This window comes from Rhineura floridana, chromosome 4, assembly GCF_030035675.1.
Source record: "Rhineura floridana isolate rRhiFlo1 chromosome 4, rRhiFlo1.hap2, whole genome shotgun sequence".
NCBI lineage: Eukaryota > Metazoa > Chordata > Lepidosauria > Squamata > Rhineuridae > Rhineura > Rhineura floridana.
In genome coordinates this window covers 42845736-42863669 of record NC_084483.1, presented here as the reverse complement: position 1 = coordinate 42863669, position 17934 = coordinate 42845736, and the positions used below count along the sequence as shown (strand labels likewise).

General features: G+C 40.4%; 1 protein-coding gene across 2 annotated transcripts in view; it reads right to left on the bottom strand.

Annotated features, from left to right (window-relative positions):
- Window positions 1-8036: 8036 nt before the first annotated feature.
- SH3YL1 (SH3 and SYLF domain containing 1) overlaps window positions 8037-17934 on the bottom strand; it is a 36563-nt gene continuing 26665 nt past the window's right edge. For both annotated transcript variants that reach the window (XM_061622870.1, XM_061622869.1), the window contains one exon: window positions 8037-8827. In XM_061622870.1, coding sequence (XP_061478854.1) covers window positions 8634-8827 — 194 coding nt within the window. In that variant the 3' untranslated portion in view covers window positions 8037-8633. The remainder of the gene's footprint in view (window positions 8828-17934) is intronic.

Genomic DNA, 17934 nt, shown 5'->3' with positions numbered 1-17934 from the left:
AGGTGGTCTGGAAGGAAGGGCTTCTCTGAAATTTAAAGCTTCCTTACACGTGCAAAATGTTGTGCCTGGCCCTCACAATCCAGGACACTGACTCTTGATATTGGTGACAAAATAAATTACTTACTAGAATAAAAAATCACCAGCTTGTAACTTGCAAAAAGCTTTTGCTATCCAAATGGCTTATTTCATTCCTGCTTGCAGTCAAAGTTAACCTGCCATTATTCTTCCCCAGCAATCAGGTTTCTGCGGATAGAATGTTGCAGTACAGCGGGAAGCAACTTTCATCCTCTCTTAAATGACAGAATCTCTTCTTCCTGAGAAGAAACAGCCTAGAGGTCTTGGGTGAAGAATGAGATTTTTAGCATTGTGACAAAAAATCCTGTTTGACGACCCTGTTTATGTTGCAGGAAATAACGACTGCTGACAATTTTGAGGACCACCCGGCTGGATTATTTACTTTCAAAGTCAACTCTGTTTAGATAGCGTTACAGTTTTGCATCTGGCTTGCCTGCACATGCTCCTTGAATGCTATATTACAGTTAGTGCAATGTGCTGGGAGTGTAATCAATAATGTGTATATGTCATGTTGTCAAGCAAGAGCTATTAATATCACACTCTTGAGGCTCACATTAAACATTTTGTTCACTTAAGAGGCCCGAGAGCCCATTAATGGAATCATCTTTTGCATGATGGGGGTGGTGCTGGTAGGACAGCATATGCATGAGTGCTGGTAGCTTTTAAAGATGTAGCTTACATTTGTATTAATTCAAGGGGTACTACCTGGCTCTTATTTCAGGGATCAGGTGTACCATCTGGCTCCTTTTGGCCTCTGCTGTACAGAGAGGGAAAGGGAGTTTTTGCTTATGTGCGTCTGCAGAATGCTGAGCCTAGGATCAGTAGGGACTGCAGTGCACACAGCTAAACACCCCTTCACCCTCCTGATTCATATTAGGGTAGCTAATTTGTTCTAATTCCTGCTGTTTTATATTGGATTGTTGTGTATTTATTGTTTGCAATTTGTTTTGTAAGCCATCTTACAAAAGGGCTTTGTCTTAGAAGGTGGAATAGAAATATTTTAAAATCAATGCAGCTTAAAGGTGTGGAAGTATCCCTTTCCCCAGCACATCACCTATAAAACTGGACATGCCAGTAGTTGCCATGAGAATGGTGTCTTTACTTCATACACACTAGAGAAGGTGCGGCCAACCGGTTGGACCCAAACATGGCCAGCTCTCCCATTAGATACCGTGAGGCAACTACCTCGACTCGGGCTGCAGATGTTGGGTGAGTGGAAAGAGTGTGCAAGGGGCTGGAGGGCAGAGCCGCACTGCCTAACTGAGTCCTAAAGCTAGACTGGTGCTCTCAAGGGCTGCGGAGGACACTGTCCCATTGCCTGTGTGTGCAGCTTTTATACATGGAATGGAGGGAGGCACTATCCTGTTCTTTGCTTAAAGCAGCAAAACGGCTTGGGCTGTAACTGGACTAAGTTACTGACACTTTAATCCCCTTGAAATCAATGGCACTAAAGAAGTCATGTGGAAGTCTCCTCCTGAGCTCCGTTTTGTGGAATGCACCCCAGTAAATACAGAGGGATTTGCTTCTGAGTAAACATGTATAGGAGCGGGCAGCTAATCTGGATCCAACCCAGTTTGCTTACTCACAGAAGCCTCTTTCTCCTTCAGGCAGAAACTGAGGGACTGGAATAGTACTTTGCTGCACAACCTCCATGGCTGGTGAGGTTCTACCATGAAGTCGGGTCCTTAAAAGTAAGTAAGGACTTCGCAGTTAAGGAGCTGCTTTGCTCAGGAAGAATGTGCCACATTGGACAGAGGGAAGGAAAGAGTTATGTCCTTCAAGGCATGATTTCATTCCAGCATGTGCATGAATACAACCAGCTACTTCCTATTACAATCAAATATACCCATGGTGTCTCCACTAAAAGGACTGTGGAGGAGCAAATCGGGTGCAACTTACCGTGATGTGCAAACAATACCAGCTGTAAAAATTCAGGCAGATGAAAGAAAGCATGTTTTATCATGGGTGGGGTGTATCCAACTACTCCACCACCTTGGGAAGCCTTGTAAGCAGTTGCTGCAGCAGCGGGACTGCGAGCAACATCATAGGAAGGGTGCTTCTAGAACCAAAGTGAAATTATTTTTGCTAATGCCAGGAGATGTAATGTTATTACATTTATAGCATTAAAACATTTTTGTCTGCTGTTATTTTGTTGGTTTGTTATATTTATGAAATTGTTCTTGCAGTTACTAATTTTGAAATGTATTGCTGTTCTCTTGTTGTAAGCCACTTTGAGCATAATCTTTTGCGGAAAGGCAGCATACAAATAGAATGATGATGATGAAGATCCTTCAGAAGACAGTCTTGCTTACTTAAATATTATTTTCAATGCTGCCTCTGCGGCTGCAGATAAAGGACAACACATTTTGGATTGCAACATCAGTCACTTATATACCACACTTGTTCAAAAGAAATACTTGGTTGAGAAAGCAAGGCACGCACTGAAGTATAAACTTTCCAGATGCCCTTTTCACAGCAAACCTCTGATGTGATAAAATGTGTAACAACTAAACGACCACCAACCCCCCCCCCCCAAGAGGCACAATCCAGCTAAAGTGAAGCACATTTTAGCCTGTGCCTAGGCCTCTTTAAGAAAGCCAGTGCAGTAGAATGGTTAGGGTGTCAAACTAGGAATGGGGAATCTTAGGTTAAAAGTTGCCAGTTCAGCCATGAAGCTCACTTGGTGATCTTGGGCCAGTCGTTATCTCCAAGCCTCGCTTACCTCACAGAGCTGTGAAGATAGAATAGGAGAGGGGGGAGATGCATGTATGCCACCTTCTGCTTCTTGTAAGAAAAGTAGGATATAAATGCAATAAATAATTGAAATCAATGGGATTTAGATGTGCTTATATTTGGTTAGAGTTTGGGGCAGAGAAAGGAAGATGGAAGACAGGCTGGGGGCGAGGAAAGAGTATGATATACCTCTCATTCAAAAATGAACAGATCTCAGGCCTTATTTTAAAAGGGGTCAAGGATACCAGTAATCAGTCCGAGCTACAAACAACATCAAAACGATGACTTCTAACTGGAAAGCTACAAGTTGTCAGCCAAGTACAAGGCAAAGAATTAGATCAGAAATACAAAATGCTGGGAAATGAACATGGGGTTATTATGGAGCTGAAATGTGCTGGCAAAGATGAAGTGTTCAGAATGTGAGAAATTTAAACACCCAGCTAAATTTGACAAGGGGTCAGTTACATGGGCATACCTCATGAGAAAGATCCTGTTACTATTAAAGCGAATGGAAACACCATTGATTTAGATGCATGAAGGCACATTATTTGATGTTAGCCCGACATAATGAAGCCAACAGAAAGACTTCAAAAGGTCCCCTAAGGTTAGTGGATCCATGGCATCCTGTTTATAGCCCAAGGCAAACTCTTCTAATTGTAATACATGGGATATTTGCTGGCCCAGATTTGAAGTTAATTAAGCACACATATACAAAGTAGATGACCCACAACACTTAACTAAGTGACCCACAACACTTTTGTCAAGCTTTATATGCATGTTTGTCAGAGCCTGATGGATGGTGAGCAACCAATTAAAGTAAAAAATGATGGCTTGGGTTGTAATTCAGTGGGGGAGTTAGTTTTAAAAATCAAGAATAAAGGAGACAGAATAGGTGCACCAATACACAAAGGATGTGCTAAAGAAATCAGGCTACATGTAACACAAGATACAAACAAAAACAAAAAACAGATGAAATGGGCTATGGACTATATTTCATTCTATATTAAGAGAATAATCTGATGAAGTGCATGCATCCAGTTTTGTTTTGTTTTACAGGAGGATCATCCTGAACCAAGCATTATCACCCCATAACTAGAACAGGTTCTAGTTATTATTATTAGATTTATATCCTGCCCTTCCTCCCAGCAGAAGCTCAGGGCGGCAAATGTTCTGGATGAAGAACTAGTTGACCAAACTTACAAAATAAAAAATGGTAAACTCCAGCTGGTTATCATTACAATGACAATGGATAAGGATGACACAAGTATAATTGGCAACAGAAAAATGGTACGTTATTCCCCCCGCCTTCAAAACACAATTTTGTATTATTGTATTTCCAATAAATCACTTATATTGTCCAGAAAACCCAACATTTACCAAAAGATTTGCCCCAAGGTGGGGCATTAGGGGCCATTTTCAAAGCAGAGACTTTAAGACTGTACTTTAAATACTACAGCACCAACTTCGAACTTCTCCTAACTTTTCACAATATGCTCTTTGTAGAAGACAAAAAAATCTGCCACTTTGCTCGCTCATATTTATGTACATACACACACGTAGAAAAGCAAGCAGACTCAGACCCACACATGCAGACATGCAACACAAATATTCAGGACTGGACAAGTACACACAACCTTTTGTTGCCTACAGTACATTCCCTCACCCCACATGGAGCAGCTGCCGCAAGTAATCAAATATCCATTTTCCCCTCCTTGAAAGTATATACCCCCTAAAATTGCAGTCCCAAAAGGTTCCTTGGCACCAACAGAGACATGGGGCTAGTCTTTCCATCAGCTCTGTGGAAAAACCAGCAACTCTTGGCTCTTCTTCTACTTGAAATTTCCAGTTGCTGCTGGTCACTACAAGAATCCTTTAAGAAGAAACTGCCTGAGTTTGCTTTTTTCCTCCTTCCTTTCAATCCCCCTTTTCTTTCATGTTGTGTCTTTTAGATGGTTAAGCCTGTGTGCAGGGACATTAAAGACATTTGTAAGTTGCTCTGGGTCTCTTTTCTGGCTGAAGACCAAGATTAAAATGCTTTAATAAATAATGTAAAAACATTTATTTATTTACTGCATTTATATTCCACCTTTTCTCCAAGGAGCTCAAGGTAGTGTACATGGTTCTTCCCCTCTCCATTGTATCCTCACTACACCCCTGTGAGGTAGGTTAGGCTGAGAGGCAGAGACTGGCCCAAGGCTGAGGGGGGATTCCAACCCTGGTCTCCCAGCTCCTAGTCCAACACACTAATCACCATAACACGCCGGCTCTAGGCTTCATTCTACAGGAATATACGTATCTATGGGATGCTAGCAGATCTACTCTTTCCTCAAAATCCAGCATTGAATAGAACCAAATTCCCACAACATAACATTCTGTCTCATGCACAGCTTCATTTGCTCACCCCTATTATGGAAGTTACAAAAATTCGTATGTTTCACTGTCTAAAAGTTTCCAATTACAAATTTTTCTAATAATTCTAATTGGGCTCATCGTGTGATGAATTTCAGCTTCCCTAGTGGCTTTGGATAGCTTAACCATTTGGGGGATAAATTTTGGATGCCCTATTATGAGGGAGACGTATATAAGAGACCCATTTTCCTAGTAATTACGTTGTGAAACAAAATTTTGGGGCTCTAGTTTATTGGAATGTACTCTTAACAATTTTAGAGAGCCAGAGTGGTGTAATGGTTAGGGTGTTGGATTGTGACCTGAGAGACCAGGGTTTGAATCCTCACTCAACCATGAAACTAATAGGGTGACCTTGGGCCAGCTAGTGTCTCTCAGCCTAACCTACCTCATGGGGATGTTGCAAGGATCAAATGGGGAGGGGGACACCATATACGCCACCTTGAGTGTATTGGAGGAATATGTCCTCTTGTGGATAAGGAATTGGTTAAGAAGCAGAAAGCAGAGAGTAGGAATAAACTGACAGTTCTCCCAATGGAGGGCTGTAGAAAGTGGAGTCCCTCAAGGATCGGTATTGGGACCTGTACTTTTCAACTTGTTCATTAATGACCTGGAATTAGGAGTGAGCAGTGAAGTGGCCAAGTTTGCTGACGACACTAAATTGTTCAGGGTTGTTAAAACAAAAAGGGATTGCGAAGAGCTCCAAAAAGATCTCTCCAAACTGAGTGAATGGGCGGAAAAATGGCAAATGCAATTCAATATAAACAAGTGTAAAATTATGCATATTGGAGCAAAAAATCTGAATTTCACATATACACTCATGGGGTCTGAACTGGCGGTGACCGACCAGAAGAGAGACCTCGGGGTTGTGGTGTACAGCACGATGAAAATGTCGACCCAGTGTGCGGCAGCTGTGAAAAAGGCAAATTCCATGCTAGCAATAATTAGGAAAGGTATTGAAAATAAAACAGCCGATATCATAATGCCGTTGTATAAATCTATGGTGCGGCCGCATTTGGAATACTGTGTACAGTTCTGGTCGCCTCATCTCAGAAAGGATATTATAGAGTTGGAAAAGGTTCAGAAGAGGGCAACCAGAATGATCAAGGGGATGGAGCGACTCCTTTACGAGGAAAGGTTGCAGCATTTGGGGCTTTTTAGTTTAGAGAAAAGGCGGGTCAGAGGAGACATGATAGAAGTGTATAAAATTATGCATGGCATTGAGAAAGTGGATAGAGAAAAGTTCTTCTCCCTCGCTCATAATACTAGAACTCGTGGACATTCAACGAAGCTGAATGTTGGAAGATTCAGGACAGACAAAAGGAAGTACTTCTTTACTCAGCGCATAGTTAAACTATGGAATTTGCTCCCACAAGATGCAGTAATGGCCACCAGCTTGGATGGCTTTAAAAGAAGATTAGACAAATTCATGGAGGACAGGGCTATCAATGGCTACTAGCTGTGATGGCTGTGCTCTGCCACCCTAGTCAGAGGCAGCATGCTTCTGAAAACCAGTTGCTGGAAGCCTCAGGAGGGGAGAGTGTTCTTGCACTTGGGTCCTGCTTGCGGGCTTCCCCCAGGCACCTGGTTGGCCACTGTGAGAACAGGATGCTGGACTAGATGGGCCACTGGCCTGATCCAGCAGGCTCTTCTTCTTATGTTCTTATGTATGTAATAAATATATAAAATTTCAATATAACTGTCAGTTAGTGAGTGGGATCCAGTCATATACATGGGGAGATGCATAAAAAGAAAAATTCCTTATCTATCCAATGATAACATGTGCAAATGTATATTATACAACACATACAGCAGTTTCCCCCCCTGAATATTCCTCCTGCCATTGACTAGCCTCTTTGCTCAGCTAGTGTTAAATAAAACCTTCATCAGGCAGCTTAAGACAACTATTTGTAATGTCTTAACCCTTGTACAAATTCTTTGCAGCTAACATACATCAGTGTGATAATATGCTGCATGGCAATACACAGAACCAGACAACCAGCCCTACAGATAGGATTTACTCAGATGTTACAGCTTTACCAAGAAAAAGTTAAAACTTTGGTTGCCATCATATTTTTAAGGAAAAACTGAAACAATGAATGGCAAAATAAACTACAATTGACAGATTGATTCTGAACATACATACTAAAAAGAATGTAGAATTCCTAGCATCCTCCTCTGAGAATTTCTTAGCAAAAATAAAGTATGATTAACACTTGTTTCAAAATGGCAAACTGAAAATATACCAGATATACCAGAGGAGACCGAAAGGAACCACATTGAACGGAACAAATTAGCATTAGTCAAATACAAAGGGTGGTCAGTTCTCTGGACAGAAAAAGCTAAGTTTAATTATTTATGTCTTTTGTATGTGGCATAATGGACACACTTTTCCTCATAGATTTTTCTCATTATTGGTTAAGGTCATCTTTGGACAGTAAGAGAGAGAGGGGAAAATAGGAGGCACATTATGACTTTACCAGAACACCTTCACTCATGGATTTTCAGCTGTGTGCTATGGCTTCCAGAGGAGCATCAAACCCCTGGAGATCAAGAAGCCAGCTATTTTCATGAAGGCTAGGTGCCTGGATGTCCAGTTTGCTAAGGAACTGCTAACTGCAGGGCCAGTTCATCACACATGATAAAATAAACCTGCTCATTTTTTACTCACCATGACACTTCTGGAGCAAGCCAGATACAAGAAAAAACAAACAAACAGCAGTAAGACAAAATAAAAAAGGTAATGTATTTGTAAACACTGCACACATTGTAAACATTCAGTGATTTTAAGACAATATAGAAGAAATCCAATTTGCAAGACAAACATTTTATAGATTTTATTAGACATCATTAGTGGAAAATATTATGTACAAAGACATATGACATTAAATTTAGCATCTCTGCTGCGGCTCATTCTGATTAGTTTCCATAATACCAATTAAGTTATATGAAAAATATTAAACACAAAAAATTCTGAAAGTATTATTTTAATTAAAAAACAATCTGTAAAAATATAGGTCTTGATCCAGTAGACCAAGGGCATAGGACCTCACACTGAGTAGCCTAACAAGTCTCAACAGAACCTGAGTGCAAGACAGCACAGGGGAGCACTGAAAGGAACAAAACCCCATGTGCATCTCTCACATCAACAGCCTAGGCCTTCCAGGGTTCACAAATTGGTGGTTTAGGTGGCACATACAATCCTCCCATTCTCAGCAATGCCCTCATGGGCTGCCTGCATGTACACCCGTATACTTGCTGCGGGTGGGCGAGGTAAGGTCAGGAAAACAGAGCTCCCTATGGGATTGCTTTGCATTGGCCAAAACTCTACTGGATCAAGCCAAATACAAATTATTAATAATCTTTTGCATATTTAAAATAAAGTGTTTAGACAAAAGGAAAAGGTCAGTTAATGTGCTTTAGTTCATGTCGACATAATTAGCGGGAAAAATGCCAGTCCTGCCTTGTAAGCTTCCCTCCCACCAATCAAACTGTGAATCTGTTTTCACTGTGACCTTGATTTTGTCTCCAGCACTGAAAGTCAAGTCGCCTGGCTGCTGTCCTTCAAATGCGTATATTGCTGTAACGACTGCAGGATTGGTCTTCGAGTTTCCTAAAGAGAGAAAGAAAATCCAGTTCAGGACTCGAGCTTCATACTTTATCACGAATGGTAAATTTCACAGAGTGCTGAAGTCTAACCTGCCTATGTAACAAGTGAACAACCACCAAGTACACACGAATCATCCCAAAGGGAACTTAAGAATGGAGACCACATGCTACTGAGAGTCAAGCAGTTTTATGCAAAATTGTACTGAATGCCTTTTTTCCCCAACTTCACTGTACAAAGAAAGGTCTACACAGTTTGCAATATGCTGGAGACAGAGCAACTGGGGGAGGGAGAAAAAGGAGATGGGGCATGGAGTAAGATGAGCAGGAGGGATCTGCACTGATTTTATTATGTTGGTCAGAGGTACACATGCAAGATTTCCCCAAAATTCCAATATGCTTTGCATAAAGCAATATACAAATGCAGTGTTAAAAGGAATGGGGGAGGGGAGAGAAATCAGAGACCACGAACACTACATAATGTTTTAGATTGGTGTTCTACCTGAACAACAGCTGCCTATCTGAACAACAGTTACAGGATGGAGGAGGCCTGTTTGCCTCATGCTGTGTTTGTGGGCGTCTCCAGAAGTGCTTGGCTGCAAACTGCTGGAATAGGATGCTGGACAAGATAACTTCTGTCTGAGCCAACACTGCAAGGGTTTTCTTGCATTCTCAAGATCTGGCAATATTTGGATCTCAACATGTTTGCTATGAACAAAATCAAGATGCTTCGTATCTTGCTGTAAGGATGTCATGCTGTAAAGGCTAAATAGTAAATGGAAACATTAGAGTTTACAGAGGAAAATGATTTCGGCTGTTCCTACTTGGGCTGAAGCCAAAAGGAGCTAAACAGTTAAAAACTTGAGCTGCTAAAAAGTTGAAATCTAGACTGTGCTTGAAGGGTCTGAACTATCTATAAGCCCAATGAGAACCAAATTATTTTTATTTAATGTACAAGTCAAGTTGTAAGGTTTTCACAGCGGAGCAGATATTTAACTGTTGTCACTCATCTGAGCCCTCACAGACAGTTGACTTTAAGCTAAATAAAATACCAGCAAAATGGGGTGGTGGTGGTTAGATTAGCCTAAGTATTGTATGACTTCCATTCAAAACCAGAGTCAGCAACCTGCAAATGGGTTTGTGTGGCATTTGTTTATACTCAAGAAAATTAACATTTTTTTGGGGGGGAGGGGGAAGTCTCATGGTTTACAAAGCCATAGGTCTTAAAAAAGATGTTCACAGCATTATCATCTGAAAATCTATGGGAATAATTTGTTTGCTTTTAGAATATTTTAAGATAGGTTTCTGGAACAAAAGGTCATAGAATTGCTACATAAGTGGTTATGTTGTAACAATCTTTATTCATATTTCAAAAAGATAAACTAGGAAATACTCAGCCCACACAAGATGGTGCTACAGTGCTACATTTAAGTAATAAAATCCCATTGAGTCCTGATGATCTGTTATTAGGCAACTCACAGACCAAGAATTTGATGCCATTCTTGGCTTCTGTTTTTGTTATGCTATAGCCATTTAGAATAGGATAAGATGTTTGGTGGTGGGGGAAACAGACCTTCAACACATCTATTTTTATCTTGGGAGACTAGCCTAGGTGCTAGCTCAAGAATGGCCAACCCTTCCAACATTAGGGTTCTTGTAATTTGGTTTTGTAGGAGTGGAAATCCCAGGAGGAACAGCTTGTTGTGTTAGATGAAGAGCTGTGAGGCAGGGGAGGGGACTTTAAAATGGCATTTCCTGAATTATTGTTGGATTGTGAGCTGTCTTGTGCACTTCGTTGGATTGGGTTGGATCCAGACTAATAGCACAATCTTAACCATGTCTACTCAGAAAAAAGTGCTACAGTAGGGTCCCGCTTATATGGCGGGTTAGGGACCAGGCCCCCGCTGTAAAGCGGAAATCGCCGTCAAGCAGAATCCATAGACTATAATGGGCCATCGCGTGAAAACGATGCGAAAACGTCGCAAAAGAGCAAAAATCGGCTTTAAAATGGAAAATGAAAGCCGCCGCATTAGCGGAACGCCGGTAAGCGAAGCGCCGGTAAGCGGGGCCTTACTGTACTGAATTCAGCAGGGCTTACTCCCAGATAAGTGGGGCTAGGATTTCAGCCATGGTTTCCACTATAAATGCAAGTAATGTAGGCTGCATTCCTAACCCATACCATAGCAGTGTAAGCCATACACTGCAAGTCATCCCTGACATGTTCTGTTAACTTCAATGGGGCCATTAAGGAGAACTAGCTTAGTCTGGAGTCAACCCAGAGAATCTGGTACAATGAAGGTAAATGCTGATAGTCCCAGATTTAATTTTCCTACAGCAGTATATTACATTTACATCCCAATACATTTACATTCCAGTTCCAAAGGACAACTTACATGGCTCTCTTTCCTCATAGGGACTAGTGACCTAAGCTCCATGCCCAAGTCGGGATTCGACCCTGGATCTCCCCAGTATTAGTCTGCCAACCTAACCAACTACATCAAACTGGCTCTTGAGATTATCTGGGTGTAGAGGAGGGCTGAGGTATAGGCAGTTAATCATGTGAAGGGGTCTCCATGAAGACAAGGGGCTGCAGGGCTCTGCCAGTAGCCCTGGCCCTGATGTCATATGGCAGCTACTCCTCAACCATTTCTATATACATGTATAGGGGATGAACCAGCTGCACTTGCCCCACAGGTGCTCATTAAGATCCCTTCATAAGATAACACAAGGAAGGGGGTGTTTGTTTGACTTCTGTTTTATCATGCGTGGTGCTCATTTTCAGGCTTTTCCAGCTATTGCTGAATGCTAAGAAAGTCCTGCACTTACAAAGCAATGCTGTTCCCTGGGCATCATCACAACTCTCCCATCAGATCCCACTTCTTCTACATCAGATAATTTGCTTGCCTGCCACTCTTACAGATTGCTCTTTTTAAGGTAGCTCTGAAGAAGTCTTAGGGTGAGACTGAATATGACTCAGAGAAGCGTTGCAGAGAAGGTACAGAACTGCACGGATCAAAAGAAGCAAAATTCTAACTAACCAACTGGGAAAAGGGACATTAAGAATTAAGAGTCTCACAATATCAACATTGCCACTTACCATTCGGTTGTTTTATTAAGGAGATGTGCCTGAATTTTTACATAGCCTGTTCCACACTATGGGCCACCTCAGCCAAATAAATTGTCATTTATTTATTTATGAACAAATGATTATGAGAGTCAAGCTCTTGTGTGTATTCTATTACTTGTTAACATCTGGTAGGAATATTTTGCTTCTCCTCCCAGCAAGGCAACATGACTCAGGGAAATAGTGCCCAGTGGCTCCTATGCACACTGTTGACATTTTCAGTTTGGCATGCCGCAGTGCAGAGGCTGATTAGGCCCATTTCCATTGAGAAGTGACCTATAGTAAACCCATAACATAGACAAAGCTTCAGACCACATTTCTTTTCTTTTACACTCTCATGGAACAGATGTTGGGAGAGATTTAAACAGCCAGCAACAGTGACCTGACATCTCCATGGCTATTAATCCAATTCATATACAAAAGTATCATTTTTATTTTTGCTGTTTGTACTTGAAAAGTCTTATAGCTTCTGCCATAACCGATCTGTCATAATCTCTAATCACGCTCCTCCTGCCAGAGGACCAGGGGGAGTGTGGTGGTAACATAATGATCAGATCATCTCCCACAGGATATTTGTTCTTTGATAGCCTGCAACAAAATGCTATGGACCAACTATTCCAGATTTCTAAAGTTCCTTTTGAACAGCTGACTATCCAGCACTCTGTTAAAATCCAAACAAGAATTGAGTTTGGAAATAAAATTAGGGCTGTTTCTCGGAAAGGCAGAAGAAGAAAACTGACATGTTAAGGGAGGTGACAGTGATTGGGATGCGAGTGTTATTTTGGACTCCAATTTTCAACACAGTGTGCTCTACCACATAAAAAGGTGACACTGCATCTACTTTGAGTCTGCTTTTCAATGGTGCATTATTTAAGGATGCATTACCAAAAATAGCTGTGGTTACACTGTTTGCACAGTGCCTTCGCTTGTATGGGTGAAGTTACCTTAAAGGACCAAAAGGATGCACAGAAGATGCCTGCTTAAAATATGGCTGCAACAACATAGTCCCAAACTTGGATGCAACGGTGAAAGTCAGTGGTCTGATTTGGTATAATGCATCTTTCTATGATCCATTTCTAGGACTGGGGAGGGCAGCTATGAGAGAACTAGAAAAGATCCTCAAATGCAAAGATGTATCATTGAACACTAAAGTCAGGATCATTCAGAGCATGGTATTCCTGATCTCTATGTATGGATGTGAAAGCTGGACAGTGAAAAAAGTGGACAAGGGAAAAATCAGCTCATCTGAAATGTGGTGTTGGAGGAGAACTTTGTGGATACCATGGACTGCAGAAATGACAAATAATTGGGTGTTAGAACAAATTAAACCATAACTATCAGTAGAAGCTAAAATGATGAAACTGAGGTTATCATACTTGGACACGTAATGAGAAGACATGATTCACTAGAAAAGATAATAATGCTGGGAAAAACAGAAGGGAGTAGAAAAAGAGGAAGACCAAACAAGAGATGGATTGATTCCATAAAGGAAGCCACAGACCTGAACAGGGTGGTTCATGACAGATGCTATTGGAGGTTGCCGATTCATAGGGTTGCCATAAGTCATAATCGGCTTGAAGGCACATAACACACACGGTTATCATTTCTGCATATACTGATTATGCTAATATGTTAATTTTTGACTTGGAAAAATAAAATTTAGCAAAAGAAAACCCACATAGAGGGCAAAATCCCGCTAAATCATTCCAAGGATTTCTGTTTGCACATCAGAACTCCCCCTTCCCCTCCAGCACCTTGCACCCTCCCCCAAATCTGCTCTGCAGGGTTGGGGGAATCCCCACAACAGTTTTAAGGGAATGAGGGAGGGAGGAAGAGAGGGAAATTCCATTGCACAAGCAGAAATCTTTGCACCAATGGAAAGAGATAGTTTGGTATCACCCATTGTGTTGGTAATACAGAGGAGAGGGCAATGAAAGTGGAGAAATCTGTCTTCTACTCAGTCTGCATAGAGTTCTAAGAAAGTCTGCCAAATACTTTGAAATTCATCTTCCACCCCTATTTTTTTTTAATATCAGCTACTTGTTCATGAGCTCCAAGAGGTTTTGCAAAAAGAGGTTTTTTATAGAGATGCGAGAAGACCCAGAAAAAAAAACTGGAAAAATTAAAAAACAGCTTTTCCCCATTTTTTCCGCTCCCCCCATTTCCCCTCCCATTTTTCCTCGGGCCTTCACATCTCTAGTCTATCAACCAGTGATCCACATCAGGAAATCTGGTGGCTTTCCACTGTTGCAGAATATGTTTGGCTATGCCTGTGGCTCTGTAAAACCCAGTTCTCTTTATTCCTCCAACATGCTCTATTTTAAAATTATGTGGCCTACAATAGTCTGGAGAAACTGAATAGAATAGGATTTGTTTAAGATTGATTATTGTTACAATTCTTTAAAAAAAAAGATATTATATGGCTCTTCGGTTTCTTGCTCTAAGTTGCTACTGGATGGAGAAGTCTTTTTTATGGTACCCTTTAATTACCACTGAAAACCACCATTGTACACTAAATATTATTTGTTTTCTCTAAGAAAACTGCACTGTTGCCAAGTTAAGGATACTAAAAAGATAGACATTCTTAGTGGCTGCCTATTACTCAGTACGTTTTTAACAGAATGGCATTGACCCAAAACACACATAAAACAAAGACCTCAATTTTCTAGTCCTAGCATGCACTGACCTCAATCTCTATGTGCCTTTGTAATCAGCTGGCTTAGCAGCAGGGTGGATTTTCAAGGTCCCCCCCCAGTACAATCAGAATTCAACATAGTGCATATTTTTTCTTATTTCATGACAGCATAAGCCAAAAAAAGATGCTTGATTTAAAATGACGGCACGTAAGTGCCAGAAATAATATTATAATAGCAGAGCAATTTCAAAACTAGAAATTATTTCCTGGGATTTCCTGCTTTATGATAAGCATTAGGACAGTTTATAACAACAGAGGGGGAGAAGCTACTAGATGGAGGTTTATTTTAGTTGAATGTAAGCTACAAGCTTGACTGAAGAAACCGAACCACAAAAATAGAGTATGTTGTCATAAACCTCTTTAAAAGGAGGAAGAGAATTAACTGTTTAATATTTACTAAAGTTACATACATCACCGTGGCTTACGAACATATACAAACACATTATCCCTCTACTTAAGGATCTTCTGATACAAATGTCCGTTTGTTCACCCTGATCTGGCTTGCTGCTTTTACAGTTTATAAGCTGCTAAAAGTTGTCCTTGAGAAACTATTACATATTGCAACCCAGTATATAGGGTTTTATTGCCATTGTAAGAAGACCTCTCTCCTACTTAAAAGAAAAATACTCTAAGGCTACAATCCAACACATGTCTACTCAGAAGTAAGCTCCATTGGGTTCAATTGGACTTACTCCCAGGAAAGTGTGTATTGGATTGCAGCCCAACTCTTGAATTAGTCTTGAACAGCCAGCCATTACATATACATCTGTTCACATGAATGTTCAGCTTTATTTCTATTACTGAAGAAATCCTTATTCTACTATACTATAATGTACTAGAATATTCACTTTGCTACCAAGTAGTATTATCTTTCCCTCTAATAATCTCTTCTCATCTCTTCAAGAAAAAAAATCCCTGTCAGAATTTTCATCCTAGATATACCATGTTATGCATGCGATCCTATGCATGCTTACTCATAAGTAAGCCCCACTGTATTCAGAGGGATGTACATCCTATCCTAGTAAATCCATATGTCATGGCAGTCTAAATGGCTTTAGGGCAAATGCTGCAGAATAATAACAATAATTTGATTACCTGCCCTTCACCCTAAAGTCCCAGAGCAGGACAGAACAATTTAAAATACATTAAAAACAGTTTAAAACAAATTACCATTGCACTGTCAAATCGAATTGTGTATCTGTAACATCTAGATGCAGAAACCAGCCCGCCCCCCAGCCATTCATCACTCGCATCTTTAAAAATGGGGATAATACTTCTCATCACCCTTACAGTGTTAATATTAATGGGATAATTCATCCAAACTCTGGATGCACTATAAAATGAACACAAACACACACAAAAAATGCTTGTTATTCTTATAAAGCTCTTTAGTAAAGTACAACCAGTTGTTCCAACAACTAAGGAGTCATTCCATTATTAGCTAGCATCCAGTCTACTAAATGCCAGCTTTCTTAGGCAGTCAGGTTCTCAACAGTCAGACCCTAGCCACTTTTCATGTGGCAAGTGTAGCAAGTAGCCAAGCTATGATTTTTTACAATGGCAAAGCCCTCTAAGTTGCACTAAAACCTTGAGTTATTCAGGTTTCAACACACATCTGTAGTGCCTCATATGTAATGTCAGGGACGGCCAAACAAGAGATAGATCGATTCCATAAAGGAAGCCACAGACCTGAACTTACAAGATCTGAACAGGGTGGTTTATGACAGATGCGACTGGAGGTCAGAGATTCATGGGGTCGCCATAAGTTATAATCAACTTGAAGGCACATAACAACAACATTTTAATAAATCAATGAGAGGTTGGACTTTGGGCTGTAAAACAAAGAACCAGAAGGTACAGAAGAATCTCTGCCTCCAGACTACTACTAGAACAGCAGGGCACAGTATAATGCTGCTCCAGGATTGGGGGCCTTTGGCCAAGATAGCCTCAGTAGGCCTTAATTCAGAAGAGGCAGGGCATGTAAACAGAGAACTCAACATGGTGGATTACAATCAATTATTATTTTTAAAGATACTTTTAAAAGTGTAAATATGAAGTTTTTCTTGAATAGTAACTAGTTTAGTATTAAATAATCTGAACAATATATACATATAAAACCATGTTAACTGTACAGGAAGTCTCTAAACAGTATCAATGCCTCTCCCATGCACATTGAGTTAAAGGAGGCTTCTCTATCTAAATGAAGAATCAAGTTCACCATTTCTCAAAATATGAATATTTACACTGTACCCAACTGACAGACATTTCATTTTCACCTGATGAAAATAAAACTGCACTAGGTTGTGCAGCAACTTTCAGAGCTTCCTTCAATCCGTCAGTCAAGGACATTTTGTTTTGTTTTTGTGAAGGTGGAGCCAGGCCAAGGCAGAATGAAGAAGGGAACAAAAGACAAAGTTGTCCAGTGTGCAAGTTCCTTTATTCTCTTACTTGCTTCCAAGTACATGTGCATAAGATTGCATAGTTAAGTCCCATTGAATTAAATGAATTGGCTTACTGCCAGGGAAGCATTCATAGCATTCATGTTTGTTGATTGTAAGATATTATATGAGAATATTTTAAAGACATTCCTTCTATAGGTAGATAAAGGAAAATATGCAAAATGTATAGAGTGCAACAAAGATGCTAAGCCTGGTTGTAAGAATAAAATGGTAAAAAAATACTGTGGTTTGTAAATAATCATTTAATGGTCAGATTTACACTTTAAGGAATTATATGGCACTGTTCTGAATGGAAATGATAAGAGGATCTTGGTTGGTGAAATTGGACAAACAGTCACTTTGAATTTTAAAGTTCTTGGGGCAAACACAATGAGGCATATCCATTGTGAGATTTCCCAGCTTTAACACATTTTTTAAAAAACTAGCTGTAGACCGCCTGGAATTGCATTCAAGCATCTTCCTAAGAAGTTCTGTGGTTTCTTAATTCTATGTGGCTTGATCCATGATGTAATGGAACTCAGTAAAATCAATCAATCTCCTTTGGACGCTAGCTCTTTGCCAACAATAACAGTGGATGCATGCAACATTCAATTAGCCTGGTCCTTGGATTGAGCCTCCTAAAACTAAATGCTGCGTGTTTTATTCAACCATGTTAGGGACATGGTAAATAGCTTTCCCCCTAAGTATCTTAACCACAATACAGAGATGGAAACTTGTGTGCACTTACAGTTGTAGGTTAGAATGACTACGTGTGCAGTAATGGCCTGATTTTGATGTCAAGATTCAGTCCTTTCAAATGATTTCCAGAATTCTCAAATGATGCTTTGATTTTGATG